At 37.8% G+C, this 20,871-nt stretch overlaps 1 protein-coding gene across 3 annotated transcripts in view; it reads left to right on the forward strand.

Moving 5' to 3' along the window:
• Positions 1–20,871, forward strand: part of CCDC141 (coiled-coil domain containing 141) — a 159,906-nt gene that overhangs the window by 45,001 nt on the left and 94,034 nt on the right. For all 3 annotated transcript variants that reach the window (XM_036421943.2, XM_036421941.2, XM_036421940.2), the window contains exon 6: positions 5,105–5,221. In XM_036421943.2, the coding sequence (XP_036277836.1) occupies positions 5,105–5,221 (117 nt within the window). The remainder of the gene's footprint in view (positions 1–5,104; positions 5,222–20,871) is intronic.

The raw sequence follows: 20,871 nt of genomic DNA on the forward strand, positions 1-20,871 counted from the left end.
TCTGATGCATCACTTTGGGTTGCAGCAGATGATTACCTTCTTGCCACTTGGGTCATTTATCCTTGATCATCGGACAGTACTTTCTATGTGTTTCGTGTGTTCCCCAGGTTTTGGTTCCATCTTTAACATGTATTGTTTAGGAATAGGAATTCTCAGTTTGTGCTTGTTGCCTCCTCTGCCACAGCTGGCGTCTTCCTCTGAGGCACTCCTTCTCTCTAATGCACTGTGTCCATTGAGCGCCATGGTTGTACACAGGACCTATTCCCATGTTAGAATTAGAGTTTATAAATATATTGTTGCATTTTGGTTTTTGTCTTAGGAACATTCAAAAACTAGCCTTTTAAGAACCATTTCTTTTTTCTGGCACCGTTTGGTTCTCCATACATTCTGACTATGGCATTTCTGTGTTCAGCTGTGGGACTTTCTTTTTATTGGTTGTGTAACCTTAAATGAGTTGCTTAACCTATATGTGTCTCAGTTTCCTCATCTATTACAAAAGTAAATATCTTCATCATAGGAGGGGTACAAAGGTTAGATAACTTGTAACCTGCCTAGAGTAGTACCTGACCCCTCTCTGTGAAGGTAGGGTTCATTTATTTTACTTTCTTTATTCTTATCTCCCATCTGGAGGTGGGGTGTGTGTCAATGTAGGTATTAGGTATTCAACAAGCAAAGACTAGTCTTTCCTGGCCCAAAGCTACCTTCAGTAGTGCTCACTTCCAATCTTCCCATTCTGGTATCAATACATTCCTACATTAATCTTCCTTCATGCATCTTCAGTTCCTGCAAAAAAATGCTTATGTCTCATCTATTCAAAAAATTTTAAAAAGGTGGGAGAAACCTTATGGGTACCCCTGCTTTTCTGAAAGCTATCATCTGATCCTTCCTTTGCTCAGCCAGTAAACTTCTTTGGAAAACTTATTAGCTGAACTTCAGTATCCCTACCCAGTGGTCCATACATGCTTACCAACCAATGCTTCATCCCACTATTTTCCTGATTTCACTATTTTAAACAGCCTCTAATTAAAACTCAGTCTTTAGATCTACAAATAAGGATCGTCTCAAAATCCTTGAGTTGTAGAACCATCTGATAAAAATATAATGCAGACAAGGTATGTGATTTTATGTATTTATTTATTTATTCATTTATTTAATTTATCTTTAAATCCTCACCTCAGGATATGTTTTTGATTTTTTTATAGAGAGTGGAAGAGAGAGAGAGAGAGAGAGAGAGAGAGAGAGAGAGAGAGAGAGAGAGAGAGAGACATTGATGTGAAAGAGAAACATCTATAAACTGCCTCCTATACATGCCCAACTAGGGATTAAACCCTCAACCTATGTAAGTATCTGACTGGGAATATAACCCGCAATCTTTTGGTGTATTGGACAATGCTCCAACCAACTGAGCCACCTGGCCAGGGCCACATATGTGATTTTAAAAGTTGTAGTAGCCATGTCCTAGCTGGTTTGGCTCAGTGGATGGAGCATCAGCCTGCAGACTGAAGGGTAGCAGGTTCAATTCCAGTTAAGGACACATACTTCAATTGCAGGCTCCGACCCTGGCCCCAGTCGTGGCATGTGCAAGAGGCAACCAATGGTTGTCTCTCTCTCACATAAATGTCTCTCTCTTTCACTCTCTCTAAAAATCAATGGAAAAATATTCTCGGGTGAGGATTAACAAAAAAATAAAATAAAAACAAAAGTTGTAGTAGCCACATTAAAAAAGTAAAAAAAAAAAACATTAAAAAGTTTAAAAGACTCATAAAAACAAGAAAAGCAATAACATATTGTGTTTAATACAACATATCCAAAATAGTATTTCAAAATTAAATCAATATGAATGTTCTTAATGAGATATGTTTATTAATTTTTAAAACTATGACTATGAAATCTGCTGTGTATTTTATACTTAGAGTACATCCCAAAATGGACTTGTCACATTCCAAGCACTCAATAGCCATATGTGCTTATTGGCTACACATAGGACAGTGCAGGTCTACACCATTTGACTGAGTTTTTCTGGCACCCTCTTTAATATCCAAGAAAGCTCTTGGTTTTCATTGAACACCTCTGATTGCTTCTTCTTTGCATCTTTGCTGATTTTCCTTTCCTTTCTCTCTGTCTTCCTTCATTCTCAGAAAGGTGGTCCCCTTCCCCTGTAAAAAAGATCTGTCCCACTCCTTCTCTATCTTAGTTCTACCTGCTCTGGGCACTGAGGATCTAGCATGTCATGTCAAACCAGTGGAATGACCATGAACACTGCTGAAAGGTGGGAACTGGAGAGAGAGAAAGAATGTTCTTATTCCTCCTTAAACTATCATTCTCTTGAACTGATTTCTAGTGCATACTCTGAATGCCTTTTGTTCTTTTCTTTCCACATGTTTTTATCCTTTGTAGGGACCATGTTCTATAGAATGTCCTGATGCATCACTTACTGTACTTACCACTCAGCAGCTGATATAATTTACACCCTTATAAAAAGCGCTCTTGGAATATCTGTGCAGCTGTCTGCAGTAGGTACGCGCAGGGCACCATGACTGATTTACGGGGTGGCAGAATATTACGGTTGACAAGCTCTTAGTTATTTAGGGTGTTGTGCTTTTACAAGAAGAACTCTGAGAGCCTGTTCTGCATGTGTCCCAAGGCACACATAGTAAATCTAATCTAAGAGGCTGCACATGTGTGTGAATGCCTCGCTGAGCTGTAACACCCACACAGTGAACTACTTATTTCTGAGTTTTATGCCAACTTGTTTTTACGTTTCTCTCCAGCGTGCATTCAGTAGTAAAAATGTGTAGATCTAGAGAGTCAGTTTGCTTCATCAGGCAGGTATGTGATCAGGATATATGCACTATCACCACAGACCTTTAACTGCATTCACTTGTAGAGAACAGTATTGGCATACAGGAATAATATTCTTTGGGGGTTGAAATAGTATTTGCCAAATGTAGGGATGAGGTCAGTAGATACCTTTTAAAAATCAAACAACTCATTCCTCTCCTGCTTTCATCTCCACTGACATGTGCTAGATGACAAGTCTTTGACTCACAAAATTAAATAGATTTACTGAGGGTTCAGGCTTCTCACCTGTTTTTAGAGATTAACAAACACCTGTTTGTACCCACTTTTATTCACTCAGATTCTATATTAACTTTCTCTATTGAAGCATTCTTGAGATTTCAGAGTTCTTCTCCCCTGAGCTAAGAATAAATAAAACTTACTCCCAATACTTAATACATTAAATGATCTCTGAAAGTTGGTTATAGTCATGATTCATTTTTCTTTGATGAAACCTTTAAATCATTTCTCTAATTGTGTTTTTATATGGGCTCACTGCACCTTTTGTGAGAAATTATTTGTATAAAATTAAATAAATGAATAAATGTTATAGCTCTTGATAAAGTACTCTGTGTGTTCTAATGTGCACACTATACATAGTATCTATTTCTAATTGGGATACCAAAAAGACAAACTATCTTCAGATAGTTGTAATACATAAACATTACATTTTAGATATGAGAGCTGATGAATGTTTGTATTATATATAGCTTACCAAATATTATGAAGAAAATGAGGTGCATTTCACATGAAAACTGTAAAGTATCACCATTATTCTTTTCTTTGCATCGATGGCAGCCTAAAATGATGGCTAACAAAGATTTCTAATTAGAAGGTAGCCAGAGAAGCCCTCTTATCCCATATTTTACTGCCTATTCCATGCTGAGAAATGCCAGGCATTTGTATAGACTCTTTGATTTCATAACCAGCTCTGTGGTATCAGCCCTGTAATGGTAATGGAATGTCCTATTCTAGGTAACCACTAACTCAACTTCTGTGGTGTGTGTGTGTGTGTGTGTGTATGTACATATTGTGTGGAGCTCCATGGCTAACCTAGTTTTCTCCTTGGCCACCTGCTTCAAACATTTGTCGATATTGTAGGAGATCAAATAAATCCCGAGGCTGCTGTACACAAGAGAGCCTAGGCTAGAGGAAAGCATAGTGTAGTGTCCACCATTTTGAATGGACTGTCAGGATTAATTTTTCAGGTTTGGAGTAATTCCCACTCATACCCATGGTTATAAGACTTTAGCTTGGCCAAGAATGGCATCAGGGCATAGTGGAAAGAACATTAACTTTTAAATAATGAAGGCTTGGGGACGAATCCTGGTTCTGTCATTACTATGTGGTCCTGGATAAGCTGCTTAAGCTCTCCTCATCTCTAAAATGATGATATCATGCTTGTTATAGAGTTGTTGAGGGAAATAGAGATGATGCCCAAAAAGCAACTAGCAAACTTTCTAGCATGTAGGGGGCTCTTAGAAATCAGTAGCAATGATGTGATCATGCAACCACACTGCATAGGGTTTGAGAGTAAAAATCCAAGTATCTTTCCTTTCATTTGGATAAATAATCTGCAGCCAGATACTTCATGTTATCAATTCAATGCCAACTTAAGTCATCATTTAAAAATGTACTACTTCTTTCAAGTCCTTTGCTATTTGTTGTTTTAACAGTGTAAGGTATGTATTGTAAATCAAATTTAAGTGAATCTGAGTTATGCCCCATTTATAATGTCAACAGAGTTTTAATAATTTCTTCATTTATTTTCTGAACACAGATTTTCAGCAACTGCACCAAACAATATTTTTGCCTTGTCTTTTTATAATAGAAATATAATTCTGCATATGCTGTTATGCTGTTAATTATCTTCATGTGGGTCTATGTAACTGTATTCAGATTCACATTCTTATCCAGGAAAGGGGATTTATATTCTAGAAGCATGCATGATTCAGAGATTCAGAGGGAATCTATTTTGGTTCTTCTTTGTTAGGAGATTTTGAATAATTTTCTTCATGCTGTGTTATCTGGACTGATATATTATTTTCATGCTTTTCAGGGATTACTTTTTTTTTTTTTCCTCTGAAGAATGTAGAAGTTGAGTGAAGAAAACATAAAACCCCACCATAATTATTTAATACATGAGATGAGTTTATCCAAAGAGAAATTGATGTAGCTTATGTTTTGAAAGGTTAAGGAAATATTTTTTAATTTTTACTCAGTATTCTAATCATTTGAAAATTGATCTCTGTTGCTTTTTACTTAGGTTACCTGTTGGTTTCAGAAAACCATAAGAGATTTACGGGAACAAAGTCTCGGTTCATCACTTTCAGAAAATGAGGAGCTAATCCGTAAGCACGAGGAACTAAAAATAAAAGCAAAGGTAAGAGACACATTAAAAATGAATTGAAACATGCAAGTAATTTAGAGAGGCACTGAAAACTCTCTTTGAATAGCCCACTATTTAAATAGGAAAGATTCTGATATCATTCACTAATACCACTGCCCACTGACAGTTCTTCTAAAATAATAATGAACAAAACAACAGCTTCTACAGCAAAACTATCTTTTCAAAATAATTACTATGTGTCAGACACTGCATTGAGTGTAAGAGATGCATTATCTAAATTATCACAAACCCCCTAAGGAGTAGGTATTATTTTTTCTCATTTTACAGATCAAAACAAACTAAAAGCAGAGGCTTACAGAAACAAGATAACTTTACTAGTGTAATATATCTTGTCAGTAGCAAAGTTGGAATTTTATTGCAAACCTTACCTAACTCCACTCTACTGTGCCAGCTTTCTTTAAAAAAAAAAATGTTTTTCTACACTGAGGTCTCAGTATGATTTCTAGATACAATTTACTTGCTGTTTCCATTTATATTTCCCCAATCCCTTAATTTGCTTCACATTTCTTGGTTTTGCACAAATTAATGGCTACCACTTGCAGGTGTTTGAATGTGCAAAATGGAACCATGAAGTGCTGAGGCAGGAGGGGCAGAGCAACCACAGAACGGTGCTCCCTCTGCATTGTCTGGTTTGGAAACGGACGCCTGTGTGCATATGGGGTTTATGAATACTTTCCAGAGTTTTTACAGGTGCTCCATTTTGATCTGCAAGAAAACAAAAGTCTATTTGTAGTAGACTGAATGGGAACGGTAAATACTTGATTCAATATCAGGCATAGGGAACTCTCTATTATCAATATGTTGGGTGGCTGGTAGCTATCAGTACAGCCCAGTCAAGAAGCTCTGGAAAACAATGGGCCATACTTCTAGCCAATGGTTGAGAATAAGGAAGACAAACCAAATAAATATTAGATGTTTAGGAGGATGGGATTTGGGTGGGGCAGGAAAGGCAGTAGACTGCATTGATCTGGACTGAAGTTTCCTTATAAGAATCATGATGCCTTTGTTTGTTTTTGCTTCTCTTTGAACATGCAGTACGCAGAGGCATTCAAAGTGTTTGCTTTGAATATTTGTTTAACTGATAAAAGATGCAATTACAACGACTTATGACTGATGATTTTTTTAAGTTCATTAAAAATGTCTCTAGGAATTTTTTTTAATTATACAAGAACTTATTCTGTGTGTGTCAAACAAGTTTTATCAGTGAAAATTCTATCAAAATCCCTAACTAGTAAACACAAAAAAACAACCTCAATTATATATAGGAGTTGCTTCCTTCAAAACAAACAAAAAGAAAACAAAAAAAAATTGGCATGTCCACGTAATGTAGACCTTCTTAGGGTTATATTCACTGTTAACTGTGGACTATGGTTTCATACAGTCTTGAGAATAGTTGGAGTAGAATATTTGTTAGCATATAATCTCATTTCTAATAGGACACAGTTTTTATTATTCTTTACATTCCACATTTGTAGTGCTGATATCCATAAATAGAAAAACACAGACATTCTTTTCACCATTATCCCAATGTTGCAGACATAAGGGGTTTAAGAATTAAATTTTTAAGCATAAATTTATTATATAAAGTACATCATAGAAAATTTCTAAACTATAAGGAAAATAAAAGTGAATTATTCAAACCAAAGATAGCCATTGTTAAGATAAGCATTATTAATATTTTTTGTACATTTCCTTTCAATTTTTTCCTGCACAACCCTAAAAACACATGACATCAGAGTTATGCTTTTTTATTTTAACTTTATCATAACCTAATAACCTTTAGCTGAAAAATACTTTATTATATGAATCCTGAATTTATATTACAGGATTACACAGTTTGATTACATATAGAAGCTAAACCATATGAATATATAAAAGCAAATATTATTTTTAAAAGGTACAAATTCCTGATAAACACCATTATGTTCCAGACAAATCAACTGCTTCCTTTCAGAGTTTTGAGCCTCTCAGAAACCAGTTAAAAATCTCATGGATCAGTTGAGTATTAAAGCATAATCAAATAAGTAGGGGTTTTTTATTTTTTATTTTTAGCTGAACTGATTTTAGAAACAGAAAGAGAAAACAATTTCTCTTTGTCTTCCTTGAAAATAAATTTATTTTCTTAAAAAAGTATATACATTTGCTTTGCTGGGAGTTCATTTTATTGCTTATCTTGAAACATTCTTTAAGGGATAAGATTTTCCATCCAATCTGTGGTTTAGCCAATGGAGCTCCCAATATGAATACCATCTTTAAAAATTACCAAAATATTGAATAGCTATTTAGATTGGGTCAACCCAATAAAGATGAGTACTCAAACATGACTTGTTGATAAAAAGGTTTTGAGATACTTGCCGTCATTTGGGACACTAGATAATCCAATGGCAAAATAACTGGTTATTCAAGGCAGCAGGGGCCCCTAAACCAGTGCAAATGCAGAGGATAGAGTGGCCCTCTGTTCTGGGGTGACCCTCCACAGCTTTCCAGAAGAATGGGGTTTGAGCAGATGGATGGTATCTGAGCAGTTGGTTAGAAGTGGGTGGTTGTTCCAGAATAAGGTGAAATGATAAGACCAGTCTGTCTATGACAAGAGTTAAAGGTCCTAGCAAAGCTGAACACAGAGAAGAGAGATTGTCCAGAGGTTATATGTATCCACAGTGATTCCATAAGACAGAAATGCTAACCAAACATGACCATTAAGGAAAGGAAACTTCCATAAGTTGAGAAATAGAAGAGCTTCCTGAGGCTGTGGAAAGTGGGCCTAGGTGACCTCAGAATACAGTATCGGTTGTGTTTGTTAGATTTAAAACAACATGAATGTAAAAAACACCTCTTCAGAGCTGGCCAAAAGGAGTGGAACTGGTCAAAGGAGGAAATAATGGCATTTCTGAAAAGTGGAGTCAGTATCTCACTCATCTGGGTATTCCCAGCATTAAAACAGTTCCTGGTATCCTTGATTCATGTGTATTCAGCCCTTTGAACTGTGAAGATGAAAAAAAAACATTCTTTTAATTTCTTTCTATGATTCTCTGGTGACTTTAGCTAACCACTCAGTTTTCTTTTAACTATTTATCTACTCATTATCTTTATTTTATTTATTTGTTTGTGTTAATCCCCACCCGAGGATATTTTTCCAATGATTTTGACTTTTATAGAGAATGGAAGGGATGATGTGAGAGAGACACATTGACTAGCTACCTCCCACACTCACCCTTATCAGGGCCAGGGATTGAGACTGCAACTGAGGTACATGCCCTTAACTAGAATTGAACCTGGGACCCTTCGGGGGCCGACACTCTATTCACTGAGCCAAACCAGCTAGGGCTTTCTTTATCTATTTAAAAACTTTGTTCCCCCAGAGTGGAGTTACACAAACTCTTAAATTCATTATAAACCCCTGGCTTGGCCATTCTCTTGCTTTATTTTATTATTGCTCCCTTCATTCTCTCTCCCCGTCACATTTCCATTCTCACAAGCACTCTAAAGGGTTCAATATGTGTCTGTAGACATATTCCCATTCTTAAAATATATACAGTTACATGTTTCCAATTTGCAAAAATGGGCCTAAGGCATGTATCTCATTGTTTCTTCCCGTAACACTGCTTGCTAGTACTGGGCCAGGCTTTATCTCTTGCCTATGGCACTCAACCTTATTCTATTCCAGATGGCCAGTGACCCTGACACTGAGACTCGCCACCTTTTGGCTCCTCAAGGAAGCTTGTCTTATCTATAAGCTTTAGTCTCACTTGTTGTCCTTCACAGGAAGGACCAGCTGTATTATTTATAGAACTCAGTGCAAAATGAAAATATAGATATTTCCTTTACAAATTATTGAGATTTTATTTACTTTTATTTTTGTTAATCCTCACTCAAGGATATTTTTTCCATTAATTCCTAGAGAGAATGGAAGGGAGGGGGAAATGAAGAGAAATATCAATTGGTTGCCTCCCCCTTTGTTCTCCCTTCCCTTCTCCTACCCAGGATTGGACCTGCAACCCAGATACTTGCCCATGACCAGAAATTGAACCCAAGATCTTTCATTCCAAGGGCCAATGCTCTAACCACTTAGCAACACTGGTCAGGGCAAATATTATTGAAAATTTTAATGCATCAATAGCACATCATTAACCCAAGCAAAGCTTCCTTCTTAGCACAGGGTCCTGTGTGGTGGTACAGGTCACTGAACAATGAAGCTGGTACTATGACAATGCTAATATCTCTGGAAAGACCTAGCAACCTTAAATGGTTAACCACTTTCCTTAGCTACCTTTATGAACCTCTTTCCACTTGGACTAACAAGTTTTCTAAAAATAGAGATTATAATGTTATAACAGGTTGAGTTTATGTGGAAACAAACAGGTTGAAATTTCGGCTATGTCACTCACTATGCAATCTTGGGTACACTTGACCTCTCTGAGTAAGGAGGAGCCTTGCCATGAAAACTCAATGAGAAACTATTTTTGAAAACATCCCCATTTCAGTGGTGGCTCCAAAAATGTTGTTTACTTTCCCAGCCATGACGTAAATGTTCAAATAGTTTCATCTGTGGTTTTCAGCAGTCTCATTCCTTGTTCTTAGAGAAGGATTCCAATTTTATGTGTCCTTAAACAGGAAGAAGCATATTACATTTTGGACTTTTATTTGGGTGTGGGTATGAGGAGAAGAGGGAATGTTCCTTTCAGAGGAGATTTAACACAGAAATAAGGCCTCAAGAGGGATTCATTAGTGAAACTCCTGTAAATAATCTGGGAATCCAGGGGAAGTAGGTGTTTCTGCTTCCCACAGCTAAAGCACACAGCAGGAACTGTTCTGTATTGCTTATTAGTTCTTTCAAATAATAAAAAAAAAACTTTGAAAGTGCCTCTATCTTGCTGGAATGCACTCAAATAAGAAATATAGCAACTTTCATATCTCTTAATAATTGTGATACCTTATTCAGACTGTGCTGAAATAATTGAATTAAAGGATTTGTGATCTTGGCCTTTAGTTTCTTAAAAACTATTATTTAAAGATCTTTAAAAACTACCAGTGCTTAGGTCTCATGGAATCTTTATTAGAGAAAAAAGTCAAGTCCACACTCAATCACTGAGCCAAGCTAGCTGGGCTAACTGGGATGCATTTTAGAAGATTACTTTGGAAATAATGTCAATGATAAGAATGGAAGGGAGTGATATTGAAATCAGGACAGTCACTTAGAATGTTGTTTAAATGAGAGTGTCTTTAGGTGGGGCATGATGTCTTTTTTTGAGATGTAAGTCATTAATCCCCCTTTTAAAGGCTTAAAGAGACATAGCCTTGTTATTCAAGCGTGGCTCCCAGGAGCAACAGCAGCAACATCTGGACATCTTAGCACTGCAGACTCTCACACTCCACCCAGCAAACCTATTAGGTCAGAATCTGCATTTTAATCCAGAGAATTTGAATTGACAATAAAGTTTAAGAGGAACTGCAAGATCACAAATATATAACCTACTATATATTTTATGTAGGTTCATATTCTCCTTGATGTTCATAGATGAATATGTATTGTTTAGAAAGTCCTTGAGTAAAAATATATTTTTTTAAGTTCTGGGAGAAATAAAACTGAAAATTGTGAATAGAAACATCATCTTCAATGTTTTACTTATAGTAGAAATAGTCCTCAGATTCAAGATTAAAATCATCTTCCATGATTCATCATCTAATCCAATTTTCCAAGTCATTGAAAATATTTTCCAGTTGTTGCTGGGTGATTTCTTAAATCGGATTTGTGACCTTGGCCTCTAGTTTCTTCAAAAATATTATTTAGAGATCTTTAAAGAATACCAGCGCTTAGGTCCCATGGAATCTTTATTGGAGAAAAAAAGTCAAGTTGAAAATAAAAAAGTTACAAAATATTTATATAACTATGAGATAATGAAGTAAAGCAAAATCTCTTGCAAGCTTATTTGAATAATTTAAATGCATAATTATTATCATAGAACTACTGTAAGAAAGTGGCTTTTTTTCTCATTAAAAAAAACTTTATTGTTGAGAGTATTACAGATGTCCCAAGTTTTCCCCCTTATTGCCCCCCTCCATCTGGTTCCCATCCCACTCCAGGCCTTCACTGCCCTACTGTCTGTGTCCACGGGTAATGTCTTTGGTTAATCTTCCCTTCTTTCTGAGATTTGTCAGTCTGTCCCATGTTTCTATTCCTCTGGTTTGATTTTACTCACCAGTTTATTTTGTTCATTAGATTTCTTGTTCATTTATTTTGATTTTTAGATTCAACTGTTGATAGATATGTATTTATTGTCATTTTATTATCCATATTTTTAATCTTTTCTTCTTCTTCCTCTTTTTTCTCTTTTCCCCCCCCTCCTCCTCCTTCTCTTCCTCTTCTTCTTCTTTCTCTTCTTAAGGAAAAACCTTCAACATTTCATGTGATACTGATTTGGTGGTGATGAACTCCTTTCACATTTTCTTGTCTGTGCAACTCTTTATCTGACCCTCAATTCTAAATGAGAGCTTTGCTGTTAAGAGTAATCTTGATTGTAGGTTCTTGCTATTCATCACTTTGACTATTTCTTGATACTATCTTCTGGCCTGAAAAGCTTTTGTTCAGAAATTAGCTGACAGGTGTATGGGTACTCCCTTGTAGGTAACTGCTTTTCTCTTGCTGCTTTTACAATTCTGTCTTTAACCCTTGGCATTTTAATTATGAGTGTCTTGGTGTAGGCATCTTTGTGTTCCTCTTGTTGGGACTCTACACTTATTGGTCTTATAAATACATTTCTTTCACCAGGTAGGGGAAGTTTTTGTCTTTATTTCTTCAAATAGGTTTTCAATATTTTATTATCTCTCTTCTCCTTTTGGAACCCCCAAAATATGAATGTTGGTACCTTGAAATTGCCCCAAGGACTCCTTACAATATCTTCATATTTTTGGACTCTTTTTTCTTTTTATTCTTCTGATTGGGTATTTCTTTCTTTTTTTCTTGTTTGTTTTGCTTCCTTATATTCCAAATTGTTGATATGATTTTCAGAATCCTCTATGGTTGAATCCTGTAAATTATGCTTAATTTTGGACTGGCCCTTTGCCATGTTTTTGACATTCTCACTAAGATTCTTGAAAATATTACTAAGCCCCCTGAAGATCTTATGAAGATCCTTGAGTAACCTTATAACTATGGTGTTGAATTTTGTGTCCGGTAATTTGCTTGGTTTCATTTCCTTAATTTATGACATGTTTCTTTGTCTCCCCATTTTGGCTGCTACCCTGTGTTTCTTTTTATATATCAGATAGAGCTGCTATGTCCCCTGGAGTTGGTAGAGTGGCTTTGTGTAGTAGGTGTCCTGAAGGCCCAGTATCCTCCCCAGTCACCTGAGCTGGGCACTTTAGGTACACCCCTGTGTGGGCTGTGTGCACGGTCTTATAGCTGAGCATTGATTGATATCAGCATCTCTAGGAAATATTGACCTCCAGGGCCAATTGGCTGTGAGGACCAGCGGTGGCTACAGTGGGAGAATTGCTGTGCAGGAGACACCTCTTTGGGACAGGACTTGCTTTAGTGGGATTTTGGTGCTCACTGAGTCTGCCTCTTGAGTGGATACGTAGAGTTGTATTCTGCTATGATACGAAGCTGTCCACCAGGTGCACTGGCTATAGGGCCTCCAGGGAGGTGCAAAGTCAGCCACTGCCAGGAGACTCCCTGCAGGAGATAGTTGTATGGGCTTGGAGGTGCCCAGGTGAAGCCCAGCTGTGAAGCAAGGCAGGCTCGTGCTCTTGCAGGGTCAAGGGCCTTTTATTGGTAGGTTGCAGCCATTCTGCCAAGCTGCAACTTGTTTGAGAGGTTCTACCAAAATCTGAAGCCTGAGCCAGGACAGACCATTTATATGGACAAGCTTCTGCAGACAGATTGGATGGGACTTCAAAGTGCATGGGCAGGGTCTCAGGGAATCATCAGGGTGGAGCAACAGTGTGGGCCAAGCTGATGGAAATAGTCAGCCCTGCAGCTGGGGAGGTCCCAATGACCCTTGTGCGCACCCCTGTCTGGGAAAAAGCTGTTTCCCATGTACTTGCCTCAATGCCAGACAATCGAGTTGCTCCCTGTATGTGTCTTGGTCCCTCAGAGCCTCTCCCTGGTGCTGGAGCTGGGAGGAAGTGAGTCTAAGTTTGTGTGTCGGCCCTTTAAAAGGAACAATTGGATATCCAGCAGCTTCCGTGTCAATGAACCCCAGTCTCCACTGTTTTTTACAGCCCATAGTTATGGGAACTTCTCTTCCCAGCTCTAGGACCCTGGGCTCAGAGGTCTGATGGGGGGCTGAGACTCCTTGCTCTTCAAGGGCAGCCTCTGCAGATACAATCTCCCTCCTGATTAGAAACGTGCTACCCGTGGGTGCTGGTCCAACTGGTTCTGTGCCTCCTCCCCTTCTACCGGTGTGAGCATGCTTTCTTTTTTTACTTCTCTAGTTGTAGGACTTCCCTTCAGCCAGCTTTCAGGCAGTTCTGGATGATGGCTGTTCTGTGTTTTAGTTGTAATTTTGATATGGTTGTGGGAGGTGATGTGTACAGGAGTTTACCTACGCTGTTGTCTTGGTTCCTACAACATTTTTTTTTAAATCAAAAGTGGCTCTTTAAAAATATGTTCATTGCCCTAGTATTGGCCTGCAGACTGAAGGGTTGTGGGTTCAATTCCAGTCAAGGGCACGTGCCCGGGTTGCGGGCTCCATCCCCAGTAGGGGGCATGCAGGAGGCAGCTGATCTATGATTTTCTCTCATATTGATGATTCTATCTTTCCCTCTCCCTTCCTCTCTGAAATCAATAAAAACATATTAAAATATGTTTATTTTATTTTTCTGATTACATAATATTTTCTAATTTTTTTCTAAAAGAAAAAAATAAAGAAAACTAAAATCACTCATAGTATGTAGTTATGTCTGAAAATGAGAAGGAAATGTAAAACATACAAAACTGTCTGTGTATATGTATACACCATTGTATATGTGTTTATATACAAAATGTGTATATGTTCTTTGCAGTGTGATTTTTCTAGTTATCATTATGTCATAAGAATTTCTCTATTCAAATGCATATTTGAAATATTTTTTAATGATTGGGTGCTATTAATCCATGTAGCTGTGTCATACAGTATTTGAGGCAGCAACACAGTATTTCAGAATATGACAGTGGAGTGCATGGTACACTCCTAAGGCCTCAAGTTAAGTCCCGGCCTCTGCTTATATCTGACGTACTCTTGGGCAAAATTCTTACATATTTGAACCTGGTCTCTGTCTTTGGTAAAAGAGGTAACAATTGTGTCTAATTGATAGAATTGTTGTGAGGATTAATTATGTTCTCATATGACAGTACTTCGCACAATGCCTTGCACAATACAACCAAACATAATATGGGCTTTTTTTTTTAATGGTGGTAAAATAAACAACATAAATTTTGTCTTTAGTGACTTTTAGTGTATTCATAATGTTGTATCACTATCACCACTCTGTAGCTCTGGGACATTTTTATGACCTCCCCCAAAGAAAACCATACTCATCAAACAGTTTATCCCTTCCTCTCTCCTCCCAACCATTAATCTGCCCTCTGGCTCTATGGATTCACCTTTTCTGAATATGTCATATAAATGGAGTCATATAGTGAGTGGCCTTTTGTGTCTGGCTTCTCTTGTTACTGGTGGGGAGAGGTCCTTGTCCCCACTGGTTGCTAATGGGAGTGAAATTCTTGCAATATCCCCCCAAAAAAGGATTTTCTGAGATTCACATGAGAGAAGGAGTGATTTTCATTTGTGTGCGATTAAGTCCCTGAGTTTCCAAGGCCCCCACCCTCCTTTAGTCCTGCCACAAAAAAAAGTGTAACTGTGGCTTTAAGAAGGCTAGACTTAGAGCCAGTCTCCAGAGTTTCTGTTCCAGGTAGCAGCAACCTCATACCTTATCAGGCTAGCTGAGGTTGTGTCTCCCACTGCAGTTCATCAGTCCATTGCATGGACCACACAGGTGAATGCAAGGAAGCAGGGACACGAGAGCCCCACAAGCCAAAACTCACAAGAGAGCAAACTCTTTATTTATTTATTTATTTTTTAAAGGGGATTATGTATTCCCAAATAGGCCTGCAGTGGTCGTGCCCATTCTGGCCAGTCATTTCTGTTCTCAGGTGTGATTGATGGACACCCTCCCTACATCGCCCCGACTTTAATGCGCTTGTACCATCTCCTCTTTGTTGGAGCTGCAGGGAATGGGCCAGTGGGGTGGATCTTTGGTTAGGGCACATACAAGCAGCAACCAGTGAATGCAAAAATAAGTGGAACAACAAATTGATGCTTCTCTCTCCTTCTCCCCCTCTCTCTTCCCCTTCCTCTCTCTTTTTAAAATTAATTTTTAAAAAATTAGAAAAGCAGCCATTAAAAATAAGATCAATCAATGAAAAAAATTTTAAGCAGCCATTAAAAAAAATAAAAATTTCAAATATCCTTTTTAAAGAATAGAAATATTTCCTCAGAAATAGCACTCACATGAACTATTTAGTACAAAAGGAGCTACTTATAGAGTTTTTGAGTGGTTTGGGGAGTGCACAGTGATTTCTAGAGTTCTTATGATAGTTTCTGGGTTATCCAAATATTTTCCAAGTGCTTTATAAACATGGTTGAGCTATTTTTTCTCATTGCGGCACATAGTAACCTGTGTACAGAAGCTGGCTATTCTGCTATTTGAGCTTCCGTTACATTCTCCAAATTCCTTCACTGAAGGGATGTGAAAAAATGGTAAAACTGCTTTAAAACATATTGCTTCAGTAAATCTGCTCAAGTCTCTGGTGGTTATAAGGAAAACCTATAATTTGAGGCAGAGTATGTTTCTTTATAATGTTTTACCTAATTTTAAAAATAAAGTGGGGTCTGAATTTGCTATGTCCATAGGCAAAAATGAAATGAATCTCCAAACAGTAAAGACACCTGCATTAGTGCATTTCAATTCCTCTGTCTTCATTTTAGTGAATAATTTGTTTAACTTGTCTGATTTAAAAAAAAAAAGTATTTTATTGATTTTTTTTACAGAGAGGAAGGGAGAGGGATAGAGAGTTAGAAACATCGATCATCTGCCTCCTGCACACTCCCTACTGGGGATGTGCCTGTGACCAAGGTACATATCCTTGACCAGAATTGAACCTGGGACCTTTCAGTCTGGAGGCCGACACTCTATCCATTGAGCCAGTGGTCGGCACTTGTCTGATTTTTTAATGAGAACAGTTAAGAACAGATGTCATTTTTTCCCCATAGAACATAAATTAGAAATAATTTTATTACTAACAGGCAAAATATGTATGCATAGTATTGAATTTCTCTGCAAGCATTGGGAAAGTCTACAAAATAGTGTGAGTTTTACATTGGTAACTACTGTAGCCTTAACTTGTGAGTAAAGCTTAGTGAAACATATGTTTTTATTTATAAGGAAATTTTGTTTGATTGATTGATTTATCTATTTTTATTGATTTCAGAGAGAAAAGGAGAGAGAGATAGAAACATCAATGATGAGAGAGAATCATTGATTGGCTGCCTCCTGCATGCCCCACACTGGGGATTGAGCCCGCAAACCAGCATATGCCTTTGACTGGAATCAAACCTGGGACCCTTCATTCTGCAAACTAATGATCTATCCACTGAGCAAAACTGGCTAGGGCAGGAAATTTTGATTTAGAAAGTCCTCTGGAAATACTTAAGCCCATCTAAGAAGAGAATGAGTTAAGAAAGCAAATAAAGAGTATTATATTTTATGATCACTAGGTTTAAAACTACCTGCTGTCACTTTGGTTATTGAATCATCATCAGCTTTTAAGTTTAAATGCTTAGAAGTGAGGAGTCAAATGGGAGTTCCATTTTTAATTTTTTGAGGGAACACCATACTGTTTTCCACAGTAGCTATACCATTCTGTATTCCCACCAACAGTGCACTAGTGTTCCCTTTTCTCCACATCCTCGCCAACACTTGTCATTTGTTGATGTGTTAATATTAACTATTCTGACAGGTGATACCTCATTGTCATTTTAATTTGCATCTTCCAGATGATTAGTGATTTTGAGCATTTTCTCATGTCTCTTAGCCTTCTGTACGTCCACTTTGGAAAAGTGTTTATTTAAAGCCTTTGCTCATTTTGTAATTGGATTGTCTTCCTTTTATTAAGTTGTATGAGTTTCTTATATATTTTGAAAATTAACCTCATATCAGATGTATCATTGGCAAATATGTTTTCCCAGATAGTGGGCTCCTTTTCATTTTGTTGATGGTTTCTTTTGCTGTGCAGAGCTTTTTATTTTGATGTAGTCCCATTTGTTTATTTTCTCCTTAGTTTCATTTGCCCTTGGAGATATATCCTAAGAAACCTGAAACACCAGTCAGAAAGAATATATGAACCCCTATGCTCATAGTGGTGCAATTTACAATTGCTAAGATCTGGAAACAGCCTAAATGCTCATTAGTAGATGAGTGGATAAAAATGCTACGTTCCATTTATACCATGGAATACTTCGCATCTGTAAAAAAAAGAAGGATCTCTTACTGTTTGAGACAGTATAGAGTAGGGGTGTCGAACTCAATCAGAGAAGGGGCCAAAATCTAAAATCCAGCCTAAATCGTGGGCCGAATGGTTTACTGAACAGTCATAAACTGTCATTGTGATGGAAACGCAGCGGAGTGCAGTGATGACAGCGCGGTGCGGGCCACATTGCAAGGCCTGGCGGGACGGATTTGGCCCGCGGGCCTTGTGTTTGACACATGTGGTATAGAGGAATCTGGAGAGTATTATGCTATTAATAAGTAAAATAAGCCAGTAAGAGAAAGATAAGTATCACATGATCTCATGCATATGTGGAATCTAATGAACAAAATAAACTGATAAGCAACATAGATCCAGAGACATAGAAGCATAACAAATCTCAAAGGAAAATAAGGGTGGGGTGGTTGGGGAGAGATTAACCAGGGAATTTACATGCATTTATGCGTAGCCCATGGACACACACAATAGTGTGGTGAGGTTTGGGGTCTGGGGGCAGGTACAGGTTAGAGGGGATCAATGCAAAAGAAAAAAAAAAGGGGAAAGATATCTGAAATACTTTCAACACTAAAGATAAATAAATAAACCACCTAAAGTTTTTTATAAAGTGTAAATGGTTAGAAATTTTTTTTTTCTTCATTAGTTTTTTTAAGTTGTGACTTTTAAAAATATTCTTTGTATATATTATTTCTTCTTCTTCTCCTCCTCCTCCAATTATTTGACAGCTCTGAAAAAAAATTCCCATGAAGCCTGACCCTTTATAGTTACTATTATCATAACTCAAGGTAATATTGCTATCATAATAGTGCTAGTGAAATTGTCTCTACTTGAAGTGGGCACCTGAGAAGGCACTTTCTTATGGCTTAACATAGACACCAGACTAAATCCCTGCAATCTTTTTGTGCTAATTCAGTGTCCACCTCGAGACATTTGGTGCTGTGGCCTTACTCCAAAGGTCTTCACTTCAGCTTCCCAGCCATGTGGCTAATTGGTTTCATGGCACCACCCAACATGCTCTCTTCACCTCCCTTTCCTTTCATCATTTCCTGGTCCCTCCTTATCCTGTTCAGCCTGGGTAAGGCTGTTTGTGAGGAAAATCAATCACCCATTTTCTCTGTTTCTTCCTGTATCTGAAAGAAGATGAATCAATTATAATACTTTTTTTTTTCTGATTTTACCTGTTTAAAAAGTAAATGATCCATTATCAGTCAGCCTTACAAATTCCTTTCTTTATCATCTGTTAATTCTCTGCTTCTTTCCCCATAACAATGAATCCAAAACTCTGGTGCTTTTTAAAAATTCCCCAGACTTTACTTAAACTCAGAGTCATTTAGTCATACAAAATGAATTGCTTGACTTTTTCCCCTCCTTTGCCCTTTTCCCTCTTTTTCCCCACTTGCTTTCTGTTTACTTTCAATTCTCCTCTTTTTCCCAAATTTAAGCCTTGATCTACTTTTCTAAATTCCTCCTTTCCCATCTCTATATTTTGCCTCTTTTCATTCTTAATACCTCAATTTCCAGTTAACCTCTTTTTCTTTCAGTTATATTTTGATCTCTCACAATATTGGGGGGAAAATGTTGCTGTTCAACACTAAAAACACTAACCCATCTTTTTTTAAACTATTGTAATGGGTTGAAATGTGTCCCCCAACATTCATGTATCTCAGAATGTGTTCTTGTTTGGAAATAGAGTTATTGCAGATATGATTAGTTAAGATGAGGTCATTAGGGAGGACTCTAATTAAATAAACTTTTAAAAAGGAGAAATTTGAACACAGAGGCAGGCACGCATAAAGGGAGAAGACGTGGAGGAGACACAGGGAGCAGTTGGCCATCTGTGAGGCCAGCAAAGAGGCCTGGAACAGGTCCTTCCCTCACATCCCTCAGAAGATTTCAAACCTCCAGCCTGCAGAACTGTGAGAGAGAACATTTCTGTTGTTCGGGCCCCCAAGTGTGTGGTACTTTGTTACAACAGCCATAAGGTACTACTATGATTGCTTCATTTTCAGCCTCCTTGGCCGCCCTCAAATGCTTACTGCATTATGAGAAGCTGTTCTTTCTTAATAACTGATGACTTGAAGCTCTTGATGGATTTTCCCTCTGAGGCACTTCTTTCTCTAGTTCTCTCATCTTTGGGATGGCTCCTTCCAAATCTTTCCATGCCGCTTCTCCCCCCACTCTTGTTTTGCTTGGAATGTCTAATCTTTGGTTCCTTTTTCATCTTATTTCTTCACATGGAGTTATCTAATCCCATTATAGCAATATCACTTTTATCTTGATAATTTCTAGGTATTAAAAAAAATCTCCAAGTCATATATCTTTTCTCAACTCCATTCTTCTTTTTAGAAATTCCTGTTGAAGATTTACATATCAACTTCTTATTGGTACATCTAATTCAACTAAAATCATTCTTTCCCCCTTCAACCCTTCTCCTGTTTTCCTTGTTGGCTAAAGACATTGCAGTCCTTCAGGTCAGAGAGACTTCAGGGTCACATTAGGATCCTCATCCTTTTTCTCCCCTCACTTTGCTCATCTCTCAGTTTTAGTCAGTTCTTGGCTCTTTATCTTCTCATCTTCTCACCACAGAACCACCACTTTAGTTTGGGTTCTCAGAATCCTTATCAGAGACTATTACAATTATGTTGTGTAGTACATATGAATCTGAGCCTACAGACTACAATAATTGCATAAAATGTCACTTGTTTTTTACTTTTATTCAATATAAGCCTTCTTCTGAGCTCCCATCCTCTGACTAGTGGGACATTCTTATCTGTTGTTAATGGAGTCCCCTCCCCCAGGGTTTTCAGGGGTTCTTGGGCCCATACAGCACCACAGCGCTGTTGTCAGCAGTCTACTCTGGTTCTCTCTGAAACAACCATTGTGTCAGCCTGGATGGAGACAGCAGTTCAGCGGCTCTGCTGCTTCTGTGCCTGTCTGGGGTCCCAGGCTGGCCCAAATGCCAGTCTTCCTAGCGGAAACACAGCCATGCCCGTGGAAGCCTGATGGCACTGCTCTGAGAAGACCATACATTTCCACACGCCTCATCCTGCATCCAGCTTTCTCTCCCGTGCTAGCCAGGTCTCCTTGTTTTCAATGGCCC

The sequence above is a fragment of the Pipistrellus kuhlii genome, unplaced genomic scaffold (genome assembly GCF_014108245.1).
Source record: "Pipistrellus kuhlii isolate mPipKuh1 unplaced genomic scaffold, mPipKuh1.p scaffold_m20_p_7, whole genome shotgun sequence".
In the NCBI taxonomy this organism is placed as follows: domain Eukaryota; kingdom Metazoa; phylum Chordata; class Mammalia; order Chiroptera; family Vespertilionidae; genus Pipistrellus; species Pipistrellus kuhlii.